Source organism: Cyrtonyx montezumae, unplaced genomic scaffold (genome assembly GCF_038088225.1).
Source record: "Cyrtonyx montezumae isolate F1298 unplaced genomic scaffold, pur_monq_1.0 scaffold_2, whole genome shotgun sequence".
Classification (NCBI taxonomy): Eukaryota; Metazoa; Chordata; class Aves; order Galliformes; family Odontophoridae; genus Cyrtonyx; species Cyrtonyx montezumae.
Genome location: NW_027071936.1, coordinates 47,288,956 through 47,312,281, shown reverse-complemented (window position 1 = coordinate 47,312,281; position 23,326 = coordinate 47,288,956). Strand labels below are relative to the sequence as shown.

General features: G+C 34.7%; 1 protein-coding gene across 3 annotated transcripts in view; it reads right to left on the bottom strand.

Annotated features, from left to right (window-relative positions):
* Positions 1 to 23,326, bottom strand: part of PDS5A (PDS5 cohesin associated factor A) — a 71,797-nt gene that overhangs the window by 23,157 nt on the left and 25,314 nt on the right. For all 3 annotated transcript variants that reach the window (XM_065737107.1, XM_065737108.1, XM_065737106.1), the window contains exons 3-16: positions 19,030 to 19,233; positions 18,636 to 18,722; positions 17,789 to 17,886; positions 17,170 to 17,296; positions 14,016 to 14,096; positions 12,471 to 12,611; positions 11,265 to 11,380; positions 10,459 to 10,553; positions 9,563 to 9,708; positions 6,237 to 6,388; positions 2,572 to 2,685; positions 2,026 to 2,107; positions 1,396 to 1,444; positions 1,136 to 1,275 (exon numbers count right to left, since the gene is read on the bottom strand). In XM_065737107.1, the coding sequence (XP_065593179.1) occupies positions 1,136 to 1,275; positions 1,396 to 1,444; positions 2,026 to 2,107; positions 2,572 to 2,685; positions 6,237 to 6,388; positions 9,563 to 9,708; positions 10,459 to 10,553; positions 11,265 to 11,380; positions 12,471 to 12,611; positions 14,016 to 14,096; positions 17,170 to 17,296; positions 17,789 to 17,886; positions 18,636 to 18,722; positions 19,030 to 19,233 (1,632 nt within the window). The remainder of the gene's footprint in view (positions 1 to 1,135; positions 1,276 to 1,395; positions 1,445 to 2,025; positions 2,108 to 2,571; positions 2,686 to 6,236; positions 6,389 to 9,562; positions 9,709 to 10,458; positions 10,554 to 11,264; positions 11,381 to 12,470; positions 12,612 to 14,015; positions 14,097 to 17,169; positions 17,297 to 17,788; positions 17,887 to 18,635; positions 18,723 to 19,029; positions 19,234 to 23,326) is intronic.

The window sequence follows — 23,326 nt, the reverse complement described above, 5'->3', positions numbered from 1 at the left end:
TAAGTATCTGTATAGAGTAATCCATAATCTGTAGGTAATCTTGCTGCATGCTTCAGATTCCATAAACAACAAAATGCAATAAAAGCTACAATGCTGCAGATATACAGAAGCACTGTGCTACTTTAGTTACAATAGATGTTCAGACTACATGTTATTGCCAGTGAGTATCTTTGAAAAAAAAATTTGCTTTTCCTTCTCTGAATGCACCAGGTGTCAAGAATGTTACACTCTCCTGTAAACTCAGCAGAAGGTGGTGGATACAAAAATGTTTTTGTTTTGAACACAAGTTTAAAGTTTCTAAATAAAGAACTTTTCAACCTCCCTTTGCCTTCAAGTTTGGAAGCAGCAGACCCTACACAGACCAGGAAATTGTCCTAACTGCTTCAGTAAAGAATATTCAGGAGAGAAAATAAGTCTTCCTTCTGAAACTGCATCACTGCGTTCCCAAATCGCAAAACATCTCTTTCTTAAATATGCAGTATTCTGTACATTAGTGGTTAGAATATAATTCTGAAGGCCATTCTGTTCTCTTCCCAGGACAATTACAGAGCCATTAGACAAAAACCAAGAAGCCTGCGTTTGCTGCTGCTCTCTACTGAGACTTCTGCTAACCCAATTGCTGTGATAGTTGGCATTGTAAATCTCTGGAAAAGCCTGATTCAATATTAACGTGTGTATTCTCAGCAGTGATATTAAATACATGAGAGAGAGAAAAACAAAGACTGGTCTCAAGGTAATTTTGTAAGACTAAAATGAAGGAATAATATGCAGATGGTGCAATAGTTGTTGTGCTGGATTTAAGTTCTGTCAGTGCTGGGAGACAGTTTAAAACAGTTTACCATAAAAAGAGACTCTTGAAATGAAACATAAAAATGAAGTTAGTCTTTTAAATGTAATGTCTGATCCTTCTAACTCCAGGAAGGAATTAAGACAGTGTTTTTGTTTTTTGTTTTTTTAGGAAGCAAGATGATCGTCGAACGTTATATTACCAGTAATCTCTACAGGTTAACTAAAAAGGTATTTCATAAAAACGTTAAATGCATATAAATCATATTAAGGTGACAAAACAGACCATTAAGTCTTAATAACTGTTTTAAGCAGAAATATTAAAAAGTTTGCTTTTCCATTTCCTTACCACACAGACATCTGCCTGTTTACAAGAACACGTAGGGCTAATTAACAGTTCAAGCTGGGACCGAAGCTTTTCATCATCGCCTAGAACCTGATTGAATTTCTTCACGAAATCTTGTGCTTTTCCAGGATCTGGAAGGTTTTCTATATAATTAAACAGAGTTTAATATAAGATAAATTTGCTACTTCAGTATAACAACATTCATAGAAATTTAATTTCCAAGAATGTTGTAACAGCAGTTTAAAGAACTTAATAACACTTACTTGCTATGGTCATCAGCTTCCCAAACATGGCAGCACTGTTTGCTTCTGACTGGGGACAAGAGCAAATAGAAACAAACAAAAAAACATCAGCATTGTTTCCTTCATGAACTTTTAAGATCATGTGTCCTATCGCACGTTCTACTGGAAAAAGTGCCATTGGAAAAAGACCTAAAAAACCTAACCAACAACCACTGCTAATAAACAAAGAAAACCCCTCAACATTAAACCCAAAACACTAAAGCAAACTTCCCACAATAAAAGCCCAAAATAACCACACAATTCCATTTACAGTCTCTGCTAGCTTGAAGACTTACTCTTAAAAGTAATATTCTAGTACGAATACTTATAAATTTACAAAATATTCCACAAAATCTCAGAGTAGTTTATAAAGTGAGAATCAGGAGTTCTATCAAAAATGAACAAAAAACTTCAAAAATTGCCCTAATTTCTTCTGAAGATACTTAAGGAGGCCATATACATGGCAAACACTTCCAAAAGCAACTTAATGAGAACAGAACAGTCTACATGTTGAAATCAAAAGTCAACTAAACAAATAATACACAATTAAATAAAAGATAAATTAGTCTAACAAGTCAATTTGAGAAAGTAGTAATTTTTCCAAAACCGTACTGTGGGCTGCTTATGCAAGTCTAGTAATTCGCGTACGTGACTCCTCAGCATGTTCTGACACTTCCACATCTCATTCAGTGCTCTGAAAAGGTGCAAAACCAGAAAGAAAAACTTGACTTGCTTGTCACAAGAACATGCTGGATGTACTATTAAATAAATAAACCATCTTGTTTACTAAGTGCAACACCAAATCAACCAAATCCACAAAGTATTATTAATAACAATTCCAAACAAGATAGATAATTTCTTTTATTCATCTTCTTGTATCAATTTCATATACATAGGACAATACAATGAGAACTGCACCGTTCTCATAGGATGAAGACCTGAAAACACTCTTCTCAAATATCAAGGTATCTTCTTGACGAAAGACCTTGTTCAGCTTCTATGTAAAATTTTTTGAGCTAAAGGAAACATTTTGAAATAATATCTCAAACAATGTTAATGTTACTTATAGTGTTAGTCAAGTCTTGATAATATAAGCAAGTGATGTTAGAAGAAAAAATGAAAAACGGTAAGTATTAGCTGAATATGAACTATACTCACTTGACAGCATTTGGATCCAAGCTGGCGTACAAATAGTACAAGCACTTCATTCGCTCTTCTGTTTCCAAATTGTGTGGAACAAGATACTGAGCAAAGATTTTCTCTACTAGTAATCTGCAGGAAAAGAAGAGAAAATCTGTACATTTCTAAAAGTGGTAATATCTTTCAGATATGCCGAAAATTAAAAAATAAAAATAAAAAAAATCAGAATTGAAACCAGATTTTTCCCCCACAGAGAAGAAAAATGGCCTTTTTTCATCTTTAAAGATCCCTTCCACTGCTGATAGAAAGATTAGCGAGGATTGCTTCTTGAGAACTTTTCCATTAATTTTCACCTTTAAGAGAATGAAACTTTTTGTCACCATCCAAATTCTCCTTTTTCTCTAGGTTTCAAGAATCTTTGTTCACTCTCACGCATAAGCGAAAGAGATACAGACAGTAAAAAGCCCAGATAAAGAAGCGAGGATATAAAAATATAACTTAAGTGGAAGTAAAAATCTGAAGCATCACAGAGGGAAAGAGTAAGATAAAATAGTAGTATTTGACAAAAGTGGAACATTTGAAGCTATTCTTTATAGCACAGAAAGTAAAGTCAGCAGTGAAAAAGGTGAAGAGAAAAAGAATACCCATACGCGTACAGGAGAAGGAGCGTAGGGAAAACCAAGTGAATGGGAACTAAACCAGCAAGAACTTTATCTAATTACCTCTAAAGCAACAACAATACCCTAACAACAGAAGTATATATACCTAGGGTTTTCAATAAAATACAAAACTAAAGCTACTGTACAACTGTAGTCCATCTAGAACACTCCCCAAAATGAAAGAACATTCAGATATTAATTTAATCCATAGCAATGGGAGTTGTGCACAATGTCCACTTACACGATACCATATTTGCAGACAGATATTTTGAATTTACAGACTTTGTTTACTATGATCCCTTTGTTTACTATGATCACTAAATCGTGCCTTGTACAAAGAGCACTGAAAGCAGAACAAGTCAAACTTAACTTATTTCAACACAAGGAAAACTCAAAGGGACAAGTTGTCAAGGCAGAGGAATACAAGTATGACTATGAATACAGTTATCTCACAGTGTTCCATTGATACTAAAGAAAACTTGTCTTTTTCCCTTTAGATGTACATTTCCAGTACCGGTGACTTTCAAACACTACATAACTTGGAAAACAGGATATTCAGATCTTACAAGATTCCATCTCTGTTTAATGTAACAAGTGATTAAAGGCATCAGAGCTACCTCCTTTACTGATGTCTGAATACCACTGTAGTCCACGTCTCTACAGATACACTTCCCAAAATAGCTGTCAGTACAAACTGTGAGACTATGTTATGCCTTCCTTGGTCTAAGTCAGTTAGGGAAAAGATTTACAAATAGGTAATATCTATGGAAAACTGATTTTTCTCCTCCGAGGAAAGTCATTGACTAGCATATTGAGAGCTGACAACAGGAGAGTGTTTATGAAGTGGTTGTCCTGCATCATTCCCGATGTATTTGTTGTAGAACTAAGAATCTCTGAGCATATAGGTGATGAACTACCTTTATGGATGCAAGTTCTCAGCCTTGAGTACAGCATATCAATAGTTATGTTAAATCAAAAATATTAAATGTGTTAGCATTAAGGATGTCATGAAAAAATTTCTTCTATTCCACCTCATGCCTGAATACCATAAAACCATAACAATGTGATACTTCACTATTTATTATCCTTTGCAAGAACTACTCTCATTCCATGTGCACAATGGAAAACACTCCAAGGCTCAGAAAGATGTTCACCATTTTATTTTATCCTCTTCCTTCCTTATGGAAAGGATACAGGCCAGAAGTTGCCAATTTCGACTTATGCTTGTGTGTCTAAAGGCCTGTAATGGTTGAGACTAAGATCATAGCCTTTTTACAGCTCTTCTAGTGCTTAAAGCACTACATTTCAAACTCTATCAACAACAAAGCTGAAATACATTTATTTCATAGAATAGCAGAATGGCTTGGGTTTGAAGGGACCTTTAAAAGACCACCCAGTCTCTTAATGCTCTGCCTTGGGCAAGGGTTGCCACCCACCAGCTCAGGCTGCCCAGGGCCCCATCTAACCTGGCCTTGAGCACCTCCAAGGGGTATCAACAGCTTCCCTGGGCAGCCTGTACCAGTGCCTCACCATGCTCTGAACATAAAATTTTTTCCTAAAATCAAATCTAAATCTTCTCTTTTTCAGCTTAAAACTATCCCTGCTTGTCTAATCTTCCACTCGTAAGTACATCAACCCAATGAGACAGAGCAAGAATTTCACTGTCCCACTTGAAAAACGAGCAAAATTTTGATTAAAATTCAGGGCATCTTTAAGACTACTGAGAATCAAGCTGACAAACTTTCAGTGTGGACACTCAAAAAGCAAACAGCATGCAGCCACTGCCTAATCATAACGCTGTCTTATATGGCTTAACAAGACTTCTAGAAGACAATCACGTTCAAAAAAGGAACAGAGCTTTGACGATGTTACCCCTCGAAATTCTTCACCTTGTTTCCTTTAAAGTATTCTGCATTTCTAGGAAGCCAGAATACTGAAAAACAGATCTGCCACATTCACCACAGAACTCTGATTCATTTCCTGCATGCTGAATGAGCTATGAACATGCTAGAAAAGACACAATCTCTCCATGTAAGTTAAAGTATATTTGATGTATACACAAATACAAAATTAGCTTTGTATAAAATGCTTGGAGATTTCCTGGTTGTTTCCACTATTTGATATTTCCACCTCAGCCAACTTTCTGTGTACAACTTTTATTATTTTTTTTTTAAAGGAGGCAATGAATTAAGTATGTAACTGAATTGATTATGATAAGCAAGACAAACAAAAGTGAGATCCTACAAAACTGCAGCAGCATTTTGTGACAAAGAATTGACTATAACAGGCGGCAATCAAAGGATGCTGTTACCCATTTGGGCTAGTAACTAAGATTATGCAACATGCTGAGGTAGTAGACTGCATGTGCAAAATGCTAAAAACCACTATAAAGATAGGGCTGGATTCCAGGTCTGCTACGTTAGAAATCTAAGCTCAATTTCCATCACTGTGTGACTGCGTAGGTTGGCTTTCCTTGTAAAAGACAAAGAAGTAAGAGCTGAAAACTATCTTCCAAAATCTGAGCCAAAATACCTTCTCGTCCAAGCAAAAAACAATATTACAAAAATTAAAGGGACTGAGGAAAAATTAAGACAATGGTGGAATTACTCCCTGACATTTCTTCAGCTTCTGTTCTAACCAGAGGGTCAGTTCTGTGTAGTCTACCAAAAGGAGATGTCACTGTAATACATATGTGTATGGTACTCACAGACCGCTGATTTCAACATAAAAGACAAACATAAATAGGACATAATAAAAGCAAAATCTAATGGCTTTTTTCCATGCAGAAGTTAGTTAATGAGAATTTACTATCATAGCAGACATAGTTTCATTGGTACATAGAATAAATACATGAACAGACTATGAAACCATCCTGGAGATCTTAATACATCTTAGTTATTGCTAATATATTACACATAAATCCATGTGTACAGAATGTGATATGACAGCTTTTTCATGATAAGCAAATATTTTCAATTTCAGAGCATCTCTTATCACCATACAATTAAAATTAGGTTGACTCACTTGTCATCAATGCTATTTTGATAATATATGTGCAAAAGTTTATCCTTTATCCAGCTCACTTTCTCTGCAGCATCTTTTCCAGCCTCGGCATGAAGACAGTATTTCTTGTATAGCTGGGCAAGACCCATCATAGCTTCTTTTCTTACTCGCCACTTGAGAGGGAAGAGAAGGAGACGGGTAAGTAGTTTTGGTAAATACGTATCAGACATACAAAATACAGTAAATATGTAGACGTGTGAAAGACAAAATGGACACATTCTGCTCCCTTACATTTAGGCACTGCAGAGTTTCTAAATAAAACTTCGTATTCGTTTCTTCTCTTTAGTATGCAAGGTAAACGTTATCTGTGAAGAGTAATCCATTGCTCCCATATGCTGAGCAAAGAAAATTTAGGAGTTTGTTGGTGTTAAAAATTAAGTAGAGCTTAACAGAAATGTCTGAATGAGTGCTTTCTTAAGGCAGGGCTTGGAAGATTTATGTATTCCAAGTGGGGCACTGACCAGAGGTGGCAGCATTTTTTCATCAAACAGCTTTAATCAGCACACTTGTCCAGGATTCTACAACTTAAGTCTAGTTGAGTTTGCTAAGGCTTCAACTCTGAACCACTTTCCACAACAGTGAGAGCATAATTTTCCCAAAGCTTCAAAGTAATCAACGTTAAGAGTGGTTTTATTTTATTTATTTATTTATTTTAAAAAAGGGCTGTCTGCAGCTTCATTTCTACATTGAAACCCCAGAAGGTCTTGATTAACTAGTGAAATTTCTTCAGCAAAGACTGGAGCGCTGAGTTACAAAACTGATCACGATAATCCCTTACCTGTTGGAATAGCGAATCTATTCCTACCGCAGAATTAAGAATAATTAGAATCAAACAAACAAACAAAAAACATTGAAATATTCCTAATTCAGCTGACAAAAGCCACAATGGTTTTCAGTACGTACAGAAAATTAGGAGTTACAACTAATTAATGCAGAAATTATTAAAGAGACATAGTCTCTTTGTGCTAAGAGTCTGTTCATGCGAAGGTAACAATCATCTCACTCTGACAAGTTGGAAATGCCAGTGAGAAGCGGCAGTTAGCCAAGAAATTTTAGAACTCACAAATGACTTTTGGGTGATAAGTGCTCAACGGCTGAAAAAGATGGAAGAGGTCTTAATCATGCCTGAGCAATGAGTAAGGTCATACTGCAGGCATGAAGCATTGCTTTATAATACTTTATAATAACAGTGAATATAGTATATTCAAAATCAGAATTGTTTGTTTATGGTACAAACATGACAAATCTCTATTCTCCAAACCCATTACTGTAAAACCCTCATCTAAAAATGTGAATGTAAAAGAGAGAAAGTTATTATAAAAGAATTAAAGGGATTATCTAGAATGACGTGGTTTATAGAAAGGACACCTCCCACCAAACAGTAACAAAAAAAACCTTAGCACTGCCAAGCCCGTTAGTAAAATATTGCCCTCCAAAACATTACTGAGCCGCGTTCAAAACAGTTTAAACAGGAAAGCATATAAACCCTGAAAAAGTTGGATGTAAAACCTTGATAAAGCATGGCAAAGTTTCAGAACTGGTACTGCAAGCATGTGAAGTAAAACACGTTCATCAAAGACTCAGGAAACAGGAAGCATTCAAAACTCCTCTGCAGGGCTGAAATCCAATTTTATTCCATGAGAAAAGTCTGAGAACGACTCTTAAATTAAGTGCCATCAGAAGATGTTTTAAAACAGACTTAGGAAGCATTAACATGATCATTAAGACCAGATGGTATCCTAACCACGACTTCTGCAGAAATTTAGAAATGATGCATCAAATACTAACTATTCCATTACTGCAATCTGTCAATGAACAGAGTGAATAATTGTCCAGCAAAAATTGAACACGGAGAATGTGAAGTTATTTTTTCCAAAAGGATTCCAAGAGAAAGAATGCCATGCCTCAGAAAATACGGTTTGAATGGGAAAACATACTGAAACAAAATAGAAAGAGTAGACAACAGAAAAAAAAAATTAGGAGAATTAATCATTGCGCTTTACATAAAAGGAATTCATGTCTGACAAAAACTTAATTATATCAGACCCACAAGGATGGCAGTAAAACTCACTAAGACCCCCCAGAAATTACCAACTAAAGCACAGGAGTCAAAAGGTGGAAACAAATGGCATCTCATAACATGGTATCTCACAATAAAGGGAATCTACTGATGGAATCATCAGGGAATTTGTGTCAGTTAATAAAAACAATTCGAAAATGAACTGAACACTGAGTGAAAAAAATTGCTGATGTAGGACAAGGGAGGTAATCAAATCTAATGCTATGATAATCACTTTTAGAAAAACGTTACACTACTGAACCATTTCAACATAAATGAAAATCAATTCAGATTAAGGGCAGGTTTTCCCACCACCAGCACTAACTGCATGAAGAGCACTGGAATACCATGCAAGATACTGAAGTCAATTTGGAAATTCTCCAAAGCTGTGAGCTCAGTACTCAGAAGCAGTGCATAATACAAATGGAATGTTACAGAGTAAGAAAAAAAATTCTGTCACAGAGAATGTACACAATATTGTACATATTTTGAATGCCACAGCTGAGTCTGGTTACCTTGGTTCCACCAGGACTGTAGAACAACCAGACAAGAATGATCAGAGGTATGAAATGACCTGTGTGAAAGTCAGTCAGGTGAGTCTTTATCTTGGAAAGCAGGTGACCGGAGAATATAAGGCATAGATATTTGTTAATTTTAAGTGGGACAGGTTTTTTTGTTTTTTGTTTGTTTGTTTTAGTTATTTCATATAACGTAAGAACTACAATGCAAGAACTACTTTTTCCGCCACACATACATTGAACATGTACAGGTTCCGGGCACACCTACCAAGTACAAACATGTCAAAGAAAGAACTTTCTAAATTCAAGGGACTAAGTTCCACTGAAAGCTAGGACAAACGTGAAAAAGTAGACTGAAGAAATCCATAAAAGAAATCGATGTAAACCAAAACTGACCATTGTGAGAATTATACAGGGCTGTAGAGACGTTTGTCCTAAAACTATGTTGCTATTCCTATGCTGTTACAGCATTCCTCATAAAACAATATGAGGATTTTTTACATATATGACATATTTGCTTACAGCATATGATTGGTGTTTCCATAATACAGCTATCATTGTTAAGACAAAAAATATTTTCACCAGAGTACTCTAGATAATGGTTAACTTTAAGATTCTCTATTTCTGTGTGTTTTTGTTTTTTTTCTTTTTACTTTTATCAATGATATTAAAGGCAGAGACATTCTTGATAATAAAATATTAGCACTTACTCGTTTGTCCAGTGTTCTTTCCCTTACGAAGCCAAGCAGCTGGTCATTGACTAAGGAAAGATCTCTCTTGCCTGCAGTAATAATTGTAACAATAACATCATGCCGAATAGCTTCCTCTGGGTCATGTGACCTAACCTTCAAATACTCTGTTACAATCAGAAACAAGGAAAAGTTTGTCTTTTTGCACACATATTGCAACTTACGAATAAGTACAAATTAAATTCATATATTCAGTCATACAACAATAATCTTCCTTGCAATTAGCAGTTATGTGAAAGAAAGCTGCTTAGAATATACTGAAACTAAATGAAATAAGTAAGGGGAAGAAAAAAAAAGATCAAACAAAGACTTATTTCCACAGAGTTAAGATAAATAACTTATAAATAATTGGCTGTTGCTATAAATTAGCTTGTAACTAAAAAGAACAATATTTTTGGTTACATCTGAAATTCTGCTCATAGTTAGAATGATGAGGCATTGAAGGAACAAACTTTTTCTAAACTCATTGAAGGAGAACACTCAGAAACACATTGGCTGTTTTTAAAAACAATTCTGTATGTTGCAAAATATTTGCATTCGTGCACCAAAACTTGTTTACAGAATCTGAGAATACTTTCAATGGACTTGAAAACTTGGAATTGAAAACTTCAATGGACAGCTTCTTGAGGATTCATTATAACAAAGGCCACACAGTGTCATGCATTACATGCATATGCATGCCTTCTCCTCATACACTTGTCTTCAGAGGAAAGTAATTATACATTAGTAAGCTCCTCCATTCAGCATCAAGCACTGGACTTGATACATTTTAGAACTATGCTGCTATGTACAGAAGTAATTACATTCTATCCCGCTCATTTCTTAAATCATTCTAAATACCAGTATTAGCATCTCACCAGTGAGGTCTTTTGCTAAGTCTGGATGGTTCATTAAACAATGACTGGCGAATTTCACACTCTCTAATCTCACAGGGACATGGATATCATTGAACCTAGAGAGACAGAAGACTATGAATGTTAATTTTTAATTAGCCTTGCAAATCAAGATCATTCTCTATGTAAGTAACATGCATTAATAGTATGTCCCCATTAATTATTAGAATGCTTTTATATGACAAAATACATTACCAATATTCTGAATTTATTGCCATCATGTACCTCGTATAAAAATGTGTTACTATTTATGAAATAAAATCTAACTAAAAGCATAAACATGCTACATTGCAAATGAAATGATGGCCCATTTGTTTTCACTCAGTGACAAAGTTCTCCCCATCACATGCTGACTATTAATCATCACTATATAGTAAATATTTTATACATATAATTTTATATATTTATATAGCATGTATAAAGAATGTATGTATACATCCATACAACATGTACCATTTAAAAACAGTCACTTTTTTGATGCTGAATTTCTTATTTACTTTTAAGTACTGTCTGGAATTTCATTGTGTAACATATGCCACGTATCTAACGTAGCTATTTATCTAATCCATATCCCCACAGGAATATAGCAGTAATCATTCAGGCTTTCCATTCCAACATGCAACCCTATGCAACTCCCTGCTTCAAAGACTTAAGGAAACGACTTGCTTAAATACGAACAGTTATATTCCCTAACAACACAAAATTGCAACACTATCAGGAAAATTCAGTACAAGAAGGAAAACTCAGAATTCTATCACTATTTCTCCTACCGCCCAAGAAAGCACTGCCAAAGAGGACGATTTTGTGTGGCCAGATCAGAATCCTTAGAGCCAAAGAGTTTAGCCAAAAGCCGAACAACAGCCAAACGCTCTTCTCCATCATTGCTCTAAAAATCAAAAAACAAAAAAAAAACTGCAATGATATCTTAATAATATCTTACCTGTGATATCTTAATAATAGTTTATGGCTTCCACTTCCTTCTGTTTTTATAATTTAGATTACAAAGTTAATTTGAAATAATTTTTATAAACTCCAATCTTTCTAATTACATTCAATTCTTAGATATAATTAAATATACATATGCAACCTCTACTTAAGCCTGAAGTTTAAATATTACAGTCAATGATTAGAAAGCTATGTTGTGAAAATGCCTTTCAGGAATAAAAAAACACATATGCTGTAGTTTGGATAAAACATATTTCTAACCATTTCAACAGCAAATAGTCTTATTTTTGTTTTTAAACATACTTAAGACTTTTATGCATGTGAAATATAAATAGCAACTAAGATTTTCAAAATACATTTGCACTAATAAAATAGAAGATATTAAAATAAAAAGATATAATTTCACTGGTTACCTATACCTTAATTACTTTTTATTGTCCCTATGCCTTTTGTATACAAACACACACAATTTCTTCACAATTCTTTCCTGTGTGCTTACATTCTTACCAGTAACACACCTTTCTATTTAAGAACAAATCAGAAGGATTAATAAACTATTTCCAAAGATTCATAATCAGTCAGCAGACTTACTGTTGATTGTTTAAAAAATGACAAAATATTCGGAAGCAATTCCTCTATTATTAAAACATTATTTCACAAAATGAAATACTGCAAATCAACATGGTAGCCAGTAGACATGCATTCCATGAGTTAAGCCAGTCACACCCTAATTACAAATTTCAGGTAAAATCCAAAGATTAAGCACACACAACTTTCACACTAGATCGTATGAATTTATGACTGCAACAATTTTATATTTTGTGTCCACACAATACGCATTTGCAAGCACAGAAAAGTACACAGTTGTATTTAATGCTTTGGTGCCTTTATTTAAACAACTGATGTAATATTAAACAAAAATGATAACTAAAATTTTTATCACACAAATGAACACTTATTCATCTATAGCACCTCACACTTTAGTATTAATTTAAATTTTATTACTTGTCCCAAGTTACATTACAACCTACCTTCAGTTTGAATTCAAGCTGGGGCATGACAGACAGCAGTAAGTGAGGATCTATGGCAAAAAGCTCTTGTATCAAGTCAAACACGTGCTCTGACAAGTCACTTACTGAAGACTTTCCCAGTACCAGAACCTGGTTAAAAAACTAGAATACAAGCATTATTATTAGCAGATTTCATAGAATCATGGAATCAGAGAATCCTTAAGAGTTGGAAGGGACCTTTAAAAGCCATCTAGTCCAATCCCTTGAAATCAACAGGGACACCTACAGCTCATTCAGGTTGGTCAGAACCCCATCCAGCCTGGCCTTGAATGTCTCCAGGGACAGGGCTTCCACCACCCCTCTGGGCAACCTGTTCCAGTGCCACACCACCCCCACTGTAAAAAACTTTTTCTTTATATCCAACCTAAATCTATCCTATGTAAGTTTGAAACCATCTCCCCTTGTCCTACATCTCCACAGTCCTTGCTGAAGAGTCTGTTGTCCCTTTCTTTCCTGCTCCCCTTTTCCTTTGTTAACATTAGCACTATTTAAAAACACATTTTAATATTAATGTCATTTATATTTTAATGCTATTGGAAGGTACCCAATGCACATTTTTTATTACATGAAAGCTTTTCACCCTTATGAGCTTTGGTTCCAACAAATTAAAGACAAACATCCTTCAAAGAATCATACAATGATTTGGGTTGGAAGGGACCATTTTAAACAACAGCAGATGACTATGATATGTCTTTTGGTATTCGATGGTATAAAAAAAAAAAAAAACAAAGAAAAGGTAGCCTAAAATAGGAATGATTTCTCATGGATTTGCTACATTTTCATGTGCTTGATACACTTCCTATTAGGTACTATGGATTTATGATAGTATTAATTGAGGAATGCAAATGCTACAGAGCTATTACACGCTTAAGCAAGAACATGACTCTACAGTTCCTCTCTACTATTCTGCTTCCAGTTATGACCAATTAAAAAGCTTAAAGAAACAGGGGGATTGGAAAGTGGTACTCGATAGTGAGACACCTTTAGCTTTTACATACTTGAGTCTTTCATGAATTTACCTAATTCCCTCTTTAACCTAGTCTAACTTTTAAGAATACCATAGAATGTATTACTGATATTCATCAAAAAGAAATATAGTAGAAAAAAGCCTTGTAAAGAATTCAAGTCTTTAAGTCTTTCTGACATTTTTAAAGTAAGTTTAGGACAGGCAAAATCTCTGAATGAGCCATTAGTTTGAAGTGCTTCATCCTACGTCTAGGCATGAAATGAGGATGCCTGGATGCTAGATATAAAAAGCACTAACAATTCCTTTTGTTGCAACAGGATTCTTTGGAGCCAAATGATACTGCAAGGCAGGTCATCTGTTATCATAGTCTAGATCTGTATGCTTAAGAATGAGATGGAAAAAAAAAATCTAATTCATTTAATAAGAAAATCTTTCTCTTTAAAAAACATAAAAAACATCATTTTTAAATATACAAACCTCCAATAAAACATTAACAAGCACAATTGTTAATTGTAGTAAACATGAGTTAATTTACATACATTGGCAATGCATGGTTCAATGGTCTGGACAGTCCTTTTCAGCAGGACTTTTGCAAGATCAAACGCTTGTTTATTAAGGTTCTGGAAAAAAAATAAATATAAAATTTTAAAGAAAGACAAACTAATTTAATTAACTTCACATTTATCCCCCAGCCTTAAAAGACTATGATTTTAAGTGAAATGTATTTTGCCAACAATCTATTTTCAAAGCAAAGTTCAGTTATATTAACTACACCATGGCAGAGATAACAATGTTTTATTTATTTTTTTGTACACAAAGAAATCTAAACCTGTACAGTCTTCTAGGATGTTTTCAGTTTAATTGTCACCTTTAGTACTGCACTAGTAACTAAAAAAATGTTTTAACGTGCAATCATTAAAAATTTTGAAGTAATGTTACCCCACCTCCACACTTCGGTAAGTATCATGCACTCAATCTGTCACACTGAGGTGTCTGCAATCTTTTCAAGTAAACAGTTGATTGAAACACAACAAATCTACAAATCTAAGCATTGCTTTTATTAATCTCAACCAAGGTAAGGAATATAAGTTCACATAGGAAAAATGTGACTGCCCAAATCTGCAAAAAATCCAATATGCAATATATCATTTGATCTAGGGATTAATGCAGCTTGTAGAGGATGAAGGGAAAAAAAAAAGAGAAGGGTGAATTAGCTGATTGCTCTGAAAATTACTAACTACTGCAGATAAAGTACAGAGAAAGCATAAGGATGACCAATTATTAGAAAGACTGTATTTGGCAAGTCTACAATGAGAATGAGTCTCTTGTGTTCTTTTAGCTGACAAGATGACAAAAATAAGGCTCTCATCAACTGATACTACACAGAAGCAAATGGCCGAAGGCTGAAACAAATACATCCTCAGTCAGATTGATATATGTAAACTCTTCAGAAATTCTTACTATTACACAGTCTAAAACAAATTTATTTGTCTCCCAATCAGACCACCTTGACAGGTATGTTTGTATTAAAGTGAAGAAACGCCAACTGTATATAAATGTATATTTATTTGGATCTTCAAATAAAAAAAGCAGTCTACAAGGCAGAGCATAAAACCTTGCAGGTCTGGATAGGCCATGATGTAGAATTTGCAACAAAAATCTAAAGATCTAAAATACATTAAATATATATATTTTTTTTAAGGAATAACCTTGTCAAGAGCAGTATGAATAAATAAGCAAATACTCAAATAAATAAATCACTAAATAAAGATATTGAAAGTACTGGTTTTAAAATTAATAAAAACAACTGCAGCTTGATCGCATGTGTCTTCTGAGCTGATGTATCATATTGGTTTTAAACTGCATTCAAGAGAGGAGAGCCTTGTTAGCGCACAGAGAAAGAGGAACAAAGTATATTAAAGCCACTTTATTGGTAATGAGAGTACAAGTGAGTATCATTTAGATGCTGAGATAGACTGTACTTCATGTCTAAGTAGTGGTATATTTCTTTTAAATTGCACTATTGTCTTAAACAATATAGAAGAGTTTGTTTATTTGTCTGAAAAAGGATCAGAATATACCATCTAAAATACATATTTCAACTTTGTTACAAAGATGAATTTCCATTAAATGCAATGGTCTAGCCATGCTATTATCTATATAATGTATAGCAGAGACCGACAACCATTCAGCTGCTTTGCACAGACACAACAGTATTGTTATTATAAGTTGTGTATCAGAAAATAAACTATGCTTTCCATGCAATGGTGTTTTGATTTACATTAACTAAGTTCAAGACACAACAGTATTGTTATTATAAGTTGTGTATCAGAAAATAAACTATGCTTTCCATGCAATGGTGTTTTGATTTACATTAACTAAGTTCAAACAACTAATATAATCCTAGAATTTTGTAGATCTGCACATGAAAAGAGAACAATTACTACATTAAAACTCTTTTTTGGCAGAGAAAATAAAATAACTTGTTTCTTTTTGTTGTTTTGTTATTGTTGTTTTTTAAGTACCGTGTAAAGCAGCAGTCTTTTGTTCTGGGTAATGAAAAAAGGTTAAGACAGATGAAATTACTGGACCCTGAATACAGAATTATTATATTGTCAGTCACAATTGCTAAGAGCCAGTGAGGACTGGTGATTAGTAATGTAAAAGATACTAAAAGATAAGTTGCACATTCCAGTATTTACTTGAATTTTGCCTTCCTCTTACCAGTCTTGACACTTACAATCAATAGGCAAAATTAAATTATAAAAATAATATGAATGCAAAAAAATCACTCATTTTTGCTTTGTTTGCATGAAGCAGTTACAAGAAACTGTTTAGCTGCACACAGTTTACCAGGTCTCTGTATCCAAAGAGCAAGGCATCACCAAGCACTTGCTATAGACACCAACACATCAGTACACTTCTGCTCTCTACTGCCTGCAATTGATTAGAAACAGCTTAGAAAGATCTGTGTATTTTAAAATAACCCTTCTGTAGTTAAGAGGACTCTTCTGCCATTAGGGATTCTAATAATACATCATCTCATTGCTGTCATTAGAAAGAAGCTGATACTATGACACTGCAATCTCATGGCTTCATGTACAACTTGTCTAGGAAGAGGAGAGTCACAGCTAAAATGATGCTGAATTCAACAAAAGCTGAAAGATTACGGAATTCATAAGACGGAGAACTAAAAGCAACTAGCTGAGCTACAAAACTAATGCTTTAGGTAAGAGCAGGAATTATTAAGACAAAAGCTTAATGTAGAAAAGAAGCAGGAAAAAAGTAACAGGGAGAGGGAACAGGAATTTGACTGACAAGTTGAGGCATGAAACAAGTCTCCACACAAGCCTTGGGAAATACATATATATATATATATATATATTTATTTTTTTTTTTTAAAGTAAAAGTGTTTTCATATTAGAATATGAAATTTGCTTGAAGATGCTTTGTTCCTGTTTAAGTACAGAGCTGTTGAAGTTACAAGTAGACAAAATTTCTTAATAATGAATAATCCAGACTAAGTGAAGAAAGAGCGCCAAACAAATCCTAATGGCAATTTTCAATCCACTGTTATGAGGTCTGAAAATCTACAACTGTCATGGATAACCTAAAGTGCGCAGAGATATAAGCAAGCTAAAGGCAATTATCATTGTTATATTGTATAGTGCTGTAATATTTCACTTTGCAGACCTTGTGTGCAGGAATGAGGTTAATCAAAATGGAGTCCAGCAGCTCCTGAGTTACTCCATCGCCTTCCATGATGATAGAACTCATCAAATCCAGCATATGCATTTGTACCTTCTGGTTGTGGCTATTACTAAGATGATAAAAGCACATTATCAAGTCAAAGTTTTCAGACACTGACAAATCCTAATAGCACTTCAAGAAACAATGGATTAATATTAAACAGCGTTCAGCACATGCTGATACTTTCAACATTTGAAAACGCAGAACTATTTTGACTTTCCTCTGATCTAGAAAAATTCAAAGATCTAGAATACCCTAGGCTTTGCTTTAACGGAAACAAAACAAATGAGAAGCAAACATCCAACCACAGAAATAAAAATGTATGTAAGTCAGTAACATTGCAACATAGAAATTTTAAGAAGTCAGAAATGTCTGCTTTTAGAAACACACCTCTCTATATTGCCAGCAACTTGTACTCATTTGCTTTCCTATTATCTCATTTGGAGGAACGGGGACTTGTTCTGCTCAGATCTATTCATCTGTAGGCTACATAAGGATTCAGTCTATCCCCAAATCTGATGATATTTTGACAGTTTAATATAATTGAAGTGATTCAACTTACTTGATAACTGAAAAAAGAGTCCTAAAAAGCTGAATAAAAATTTCATTGCAATCTTCCAACTCAAAGCAGATGTTGTAAGATTTAACCCAAGCTAAATTCTAAAACAAAAATAGGATATTCAGGATATTAAAACTTTGCAAACCACTTAAGTATAATATTGTTAGTTAATGTTTCTTCTATTCAGATAAAAATATTATACAATAAAAAACCCTTTGGAGAAAGAGACTGGATATTTGCTTTGCATATATACAGCTCTTAACACAAAAGGGCTTTGCAATACACATCCACAAGAAAACTAAATAGAGAATAATCTGATTTCTTAGGTACAAAAGCAGACTGATAAACGATTAATGTAATAAGGTTACATCTAGACTTATTTTGGTTTAATGGTATAAAACACTGTTTGTTTGGTTTTTTAATTAATTAAATATTTTAAAACAAAACTCTTTCTAAACGCAGCACTTCTTGTCATGATCTTATATTTCTTCTCCCACCATCAATATAAGAACATTTGCATTTTAAACAGTATTGAATTTTTTCTCTTTACAAGGTAATAAAACCTTAAGGATAAGTACACAACACAAATAAATGATGTCTAATATTGGAAGATAAAGGCTAAACATTGATAAATATCAATCATTTTAACACAACCTCAACTATAGGTAGCATGAACTTATTAAATGCACATGAAATCTTAACTGCTAAAAGAAACTATTTATCAAATTTTGTCTGCTATCATTTACACTAAGAACATCTGTAAATCTAGCACATATGAGGTAAGATCAATTACATTTCTTAGAATCACAGAGCAAGCAGCATCTACTCAAAATTACAATTATTACATTACCTCTAACAAGTAAAAGTATCTGTTAAACTGAGGGCTCTTTGTGTCCTCCAAGCCTTTTAATTGTCTTGTAATAAACAAGAATATGTCCTGTCAAAAAACAAGAAGGTGTTTACATGTTTGATTGTGCTGAGAATAAAAACACAAACTGTTACTACTGACATCTACTCCCTATTACAGACTCATGACACAAGATATTTCAGGCACTGAGAGAAATCTATTAACACTGCATTTCTGGCCCTTAAAATACTCCTGACTCACAGAACTAAAGCAACATCTCTTTAATAAAATTGAGTGTCTGTATAAATGCATTTAAAAAAACAAAGAAACAACAACAATGTGAAAATAATTTCTATCTGAAACAGGAGAACAAGGCAAGTAAAAAGCCATTCTTTACCTTAAGTTTGTCATGGGAAGTATATGGAGCTTCAGGAGCATAGATACGAAAGATATCAGCCAAGCAACATGCTACAAGGAGGCGCACATCTTTATTGGGATTCCTGAGGAAGAATTCAGATGCAAGGTGCAAGGCTAATGGGAGATACTGCTGTTTCTCATCTTCTGAGTCCTGGTCCATATCCATGAACGTTTTTACCACCATCTGGAAAATACAGGAAAAAAAAAAAAGTCATTTATGTGCTTTCAGCTTTTATTCATAGAACAAGGTTGGAAAAGAGGTCCAAGAACATCCAATTCAACCTACCACCAATATTTCTGCACTAAACCATGCCCCTTAGTACCACACCTAAGTGTTTCTTGAACACCTCCATGAATGGTGATTCAGCCATGTCCCTGGGCAGTCCATTCCTCTGCCTGACCACTGTTTCTGAGAACAAATTTTTCCTAATATCCAATCTGAATATTCCCTGGCACAACTTGAGGTCATTCCTTCTAGTCCTATCACTAGTCATGCAGGAAAAAAGGTCAATCCCCACCTCTCCAAAACCTCCTTTCAGGCAGTTGTAGAGAGCAACCAGTTCTCATTCTTAATACTTCCTGAACTGATGTAATACTATCAATATATTTTTATTTTTTAAACATCAGAAAAACATTATTTTGATGTTTAAATGCTTACAGAATGTTAAATTGATGTTTTACACTAAAACACGTATTGACACTAAAAAACGTATTGCAGCTCTTCTCATTTTGCCAACATGAACCTGAGGTGCAGCACAAAATGCTACATACTGATGAGCTGGGAGCCCTAAATCACTTCAGTGTGAGGACTTGCTTCAGCAGGAGGAGCTGGAAGCCACCTCGGCCAGCTGGCCTAAAACATGGTCCACAGGATAGTGCAGCTGCACAGCTGTACCAGCCTACAAGCAGGCAGTCTTACACTGGCTGTATCAAGGCACAGATCCCAAGAGTTACTTTACATGTACACACGATCCTTTTATCTGTATTAAAAGAACTAGATACCAGATAAGCATTTAATCTCTCATGTAAAATATCTTTCTCTTTCTGCATACTCAAAACTGCATCTGTATTCATATATAAAATGAAAAACCTATGTTTTTTCCTTGTTTTCTCCAGCACAGTAAAGAACTACTAGTTCCCATGAACTGACATCAAAATTGTTTATTTTTGAACACTTCCACCTCATGTTGGGATTTAAAATCTCAACATAATCAGTTGGTGAAACTGAAAGTGAGAATTTAGTTTGAAAAAATAACGAGACATAGGCTTAACTTTTGAAATAGAGACATTAAAGGACAAATGATAGTTTCCAGGATACCAGCACAGAACTGCAGACAATGTTCTACAGATTAATATCTTATTATGACCTCAGTTAAACCAATCTGTGTCTCATCTTTCCATGCACTAGTATTCTTAGAGTGAAAACGGTGAAGGAAAGCGGTAGCAGCTTGTATACCCAATACACCCAGTACACATACAGAGATAAGAAAACAGAATGGTTAGGTCAGTGGGTCAAGTGTAGCCTGTAGAATATTAACAGTAAAACACAAGAGAAGACTGAACTCATGAAGCTAATAAACACATCTCTTATGCCTGCCACAATTCTTTTGTTAGTACGTCATTCAAATGATAATAAGGCTGTTTCTCAGTTAGTAAGCATGCCTCACTTCCATCATGAAAACAGTGTCTTTCAGCTTTATTCCCTCCCTGCATTTTGGAACTCAGTTTTAAACACTGTAGAATCAGGTGTTCAACTGTAACCTATCTTGCATTGTTACTTAAAACTCCTGTTTCTATAAATGTACATCATTCTCTCATGATCTAACATCTAAGAACACCAAAAATCAAGGTGAGTGGGAACAGAAATCAGCAAGAACAAAACAGAACTTGAAAGCCACATCCCACAGAAATCCCAGTTCTGCTTATATCAGCCTGTTTCTCTGAGATTATTCTTAAGCTATACTTAGAAGCATTAGCTGGAAGGACAAAAACACAGCTCCAACAAAACTGTTTTACTTAATTCTGCTGACAGCACAGATCTCTGTTACAGTGTCACAGATCACCTGTCCTTCATAGATCCTAAAGTTTAAAATAAAAATAAACCAACCCATTTGATAACCTGACTTCAAAACCTACCAGATAGTGTGAAAAGTAACTGCCTCTTTGTCTGCTGGTGGCAGGACAGGGAACAACGGCCTTGACCTGCACCCTGGGAAGACTCTGAATTATGCACAGGAAAAATGTAACAGTAACAACTGTTAAGCATCGATTCAGATAACGACATTATTGAAGGCTTTAAAAACAGGGTAGAAAGGACTGAAACATCTGATGATTTGGAGGTCAACCATGTATCTGTGCCACTAAGATTCCTTCCAGTCTTTCTTTTTACTACAATTATGGATAGCCTATAAAGCAATCTTTTGATCTCTCTCTTCAGTCCTATCTCCCCTGTGCCTGTAGGCATCATGAGCTTCATAAACAGAACACCCTTTTAGGTTCAGATCACTCTGGGCTTCTTTTATATGACAAGACACAGAAGTCTTGCCTCAATTCCTTCTCTGAGATGTCAAAAACAGGCAAGGAAAGGCAGTGTGGCACTGAGAAAACCTGCACAGTGTTCTCATTTGGTACTAAAATGTTAGGATATTCTGGGATTGAAATAAACTAGTCTTCAAAACAGGTACCTGTTTGGAAACTAACAGCTTGTAAATCTCCACATGGTTCTCTCTAGCATTAGAAGGAGTTGCCAGCAAATATCCATAAGCCTCATTCTATTTTCCTGCAAAGAGCTCCTGGATACTTCTTTTCTATTACAAAACAACACTGGGGTAGTAACTAGGCCATTGGCAAGTTGCAACTGTTAATTAGCGTACAGATCTATGTTTTCTCCATTGTTTCTTTTTAGTCTCATATCTGCTTGCACTTGTGTATTGTCTTCTGTTTTATTATGAAGTCTTTGGTGCATGACATTCTGCTGATAGTGTGCACAAAACCCAAATGGAATAATGGCCTGGTCTTTATCTAGAATCCTAGTTACCAAAGCAGTACAAATAAGAAATTGTAAGTATGGGGTATATAAAACACATACCATAAAAAAAATAACGGAATTAATACATACGAATTCAACTTCAAAAGATAATGCAATAGTTAAAAACATCAAGTACATATTGGTAATTAATAGCAGAGCATTCTGGGAAAAGGTAATTACTATTTCTGAAGACTTGCATTTAAATACACCCTACAGGATCTGTTGCTTTTGTCAAAGTTCAACCATTCTAAATATTTCCTGAATACACGTTACTAACTGTATCTAAAATCCTACACCATAGGAGCACTCTCTAAAGCCAAGCAACTACTGGCATTGGTTAAGGCATTACACACTACAGCAACTTCCAAACACCTGCTCATCTACATAAGAGACTCATTATTGAAAAAGAAGAGAAAAAAAAAAAGCACCCAGACATTAAGTACAATATATGCTTGGCTCTTAGCACTTGCTAGAAAGCCAAGAACTCAGCCAGAACTTCATCAGTTACAAGGCTGGTATACTCTTGCCCTCCAGCACAACTGAAAAATTAGTTATCTAACAACAATCAAGAAGGCAACCTATGCCTTTAGAAATACAAAACATGGCATATTTGATTAAATCATTTATTCATAAAAGAATGGTATACAGCAGCCTGGTTTGCAACACGCTGCTGCCTTTCCACAGCTATCTGTTCCCTGATTTTCTCACAAGCTCTGTAAGACAGAAACTACATTCCCTTCCACACCATTTAAAAAACTAATGCAGAGTCCTGGTCTATGGACATGAGTCACAAACACTCCCAAAACACTAAAAATTGAAACCTTAACATACATTAAGTTCCCTTCAATGTTAAGGTTTCAAAAAAAAAAAAAACAAAAAAAAACCCAACAAGTACTTCTCATCACTTCTTACAGCTAGTGGTGTTTTTCAGTGGTTCGTACTGGGGTGGTCTTGTCCAACATCTTCATCAGTGACCTGAATGAAGGCAGAGAATGCACACTCTAGTTTGCTGATGATTTATTTAAAGCTAGGAGGAGTGGCTGACAGACCAGAAAGCTGTGCTGCCTGTCAGACAGCTGGGCAGAGAGGAACCTTATGAGGTTCTATAAATAGGTTTAGTGTCCTACACTTGGGGAGAAAGAACTGTTAGATCACATGTTTTTGGAGATAAATAAGAAAATAAATAAACAACTGTAGCATGCAAGTTTCACAATGCTCAGTAAATGCTGGCAACATCTCAGGAAGTTCT